The sequence below is a fragment of the Sphaeroforma arctica genome, assembly GCF_001186125.1.
Source record: "Sphaeroforma arctica JP610 unplaced genomic scaffold supercont1.5157, whole genome shotgun sequence".
NCBI lineage: Eukaryota > Ichthyosporea > Ichthyophonida > Sphaeroforma > Sphaeroforma arctica.
The window spans coordinates 1-2090 of NW_014035401.1; the positions used below are offsets into that span (position 1 = coordinate 1).

Here is a 2090-nt window from a genome sequence, read left to right on the forward strand (position 1 = left end):
TATATACATATATATATATATTTATACATATATATATATATTATAGACTCGCAGAATTATTATGTATCCGATTTTCCCTTAGTTTATACGTGACTGCAGAACTCGGAAATATTGATGAATCGTTTGTGCAATTTCCTTCCTATGTAGAAATCACATACCTGTACTTGACCCGGAGTCCTGCTGAGAGAAGAATACAAATCGAATCCCAGCTGCCAGAGGCGAGGTTGGCAATATATTCGTAAGTAACCCATACGCGCACAGTAGAAGGAAGTTCGCGAATAGAACAACGAGATTGGTTCGGATATCGTTGTTTTCTGAAATGAAGTACACAGATATCATGACCAGATATATGCGGCAAAAAGGCGGTGTCGTAACCAGTATGGCGGAGTAGGTATGTCCATTTCCGACCGAGCCACAGACAAGTTATTGGGCATTACGTTGATACACACGTCATGAGATTGAGCCATTTTATATGGTCATGCCTCATCGTCCCGTTATGTGACTCAGATTAGACATACCGGTATCCAGGTGGGAGACCACCTTGACAACGGTTTCACGAGCCTGGCGTTGCACGGCAACCATGCCTGTGAAGGTTTGATGCTCAATCATCTGGCGGCACTTATATCGGATCTCTTTCTGCGACGCCTGAGCAGTGTGTTTATAGTTTATATTCACTTTGCACAAATTTTACGTGGAATCTTATGCACGGCATGGAGTTTAGATCCCAAACCAGCGGATTTTTAAGTATGATATAAGTATATATATACGCGTAATCGGAATACAATGTATATACATAGCTATAACTCCTTACTCTGAGAGCCATAAAACCCACATTCAGAATACGACGTTCGGCAACGTAACACACACTATGTATACTGTCCCATGAGATCACTTGGTGTCTTATTTGTCTCTATATTTGAAAGATTGTTGTTCAGAGAAAGTGTTCTTTGTATGCCTTTAGTCGTATCGGTCGTGCACTCTTGAGCTTCGTGCACCTCACACCATGTTAAGTGTCTTTTGAAGGATATGTGGCATGATCACTAGTGTACTATATGTAATATACTACATGTAGAGTACTATATGTAGTGTTCTATATGTAGTATACTATATGTAGTATACTATATGTTCTATACTATATGTAGAGCACTATATGTAGTATACTATATGTAGTATACTATATGTAACTACAATATATAGTATACCATATGTAGCTACTATTTGTAGTAAAATATCTGACGACATTTGTCAGGTAGATACATTGTACTACACACAACGTCCTGTGATGGGAATGATACACTATGTGCAGCGTCTCCCAATGTGCGCTGTGTATGCCATACAGTACACTCTCGGTAACGTCTTCTGCTGAGACTGTGACTTGTGTCATTTACAGGTTTCATACATATATTGTGTCTTAATCCGAATTGTGTAGTATATGCCTTTGCCATACCTGCCCGTTCCTTAAACGTCCGTGCGACAGTTTCTTAGGGTTTGCTGAGTACGCAATGGCCACCGGGTTGTTGTGGTTGAACCAGTCGTGGGATCGATGTATGGGGCGGTAGCTATATATGGAGAACCAATCCGAAATAGTGAATGTATAACTACTAACCAATCAGAAGCAAGCTTTGGAAACATACCTGACAGCTGATACGATAAAAATAGCGGAGTCAAAAGCAGGCACCCAGTGTATGCACACTACAACAGCTACAGTCTAAGGTACCTAAACGCAATGACCAACATGCGCGTAGACATTGTCTGGTAGAACTCAAGTATCCTTCGACGGTCCGCATCTGTCAGTTTGATCACATTGTTGCCATCGAAGTAATCGGTGCAAGTCTGTGGGAAAATATAGGGTGGGAAGAAGGGCACTATATAGTCAGTTTTTTATATTGACATTGGTATACATATATTCGGGGAATGCAGAACGAAGGGAAGGCGGTACCTATATAGTCTTTCATAGTGACATCGGCATGTGTCTATGGGGAATGTGGGATGAAGGTTAGGTCAGTATATATTTAGTATTTCATAGTGACATCGGTATGTGTCTACGGGGAATGTGGGCTGAAGGTTAGGTCAGTATATATTTAGTATGT

At 40.7% G+C, this 2090-nt stretch overlaps 1 protein-coding gene across 1 annotated transcript; it reads right to left on the reverse strand.

The window, feature by feature from the left end:
- Window positions 1–158: 158 nt before the first annotated feature.
- Window positions 159–1749, reverse strand: SARC_14827 (hypothetical protein; the record flags this gene model as incomplete). The annotated part of the gene is made up of 4 exons (XM_014291041.1): window positions 159–314; window positions 519–645; window positions 1448–1559; window positions 1718–1749. Coding segments are annotated over 4 exons (427 nt in total), but the record flags the coding sequence as incomplete, so codon positions are not given.
- Window positions 1750–2090: the final 341 nt, after the last annotated feature.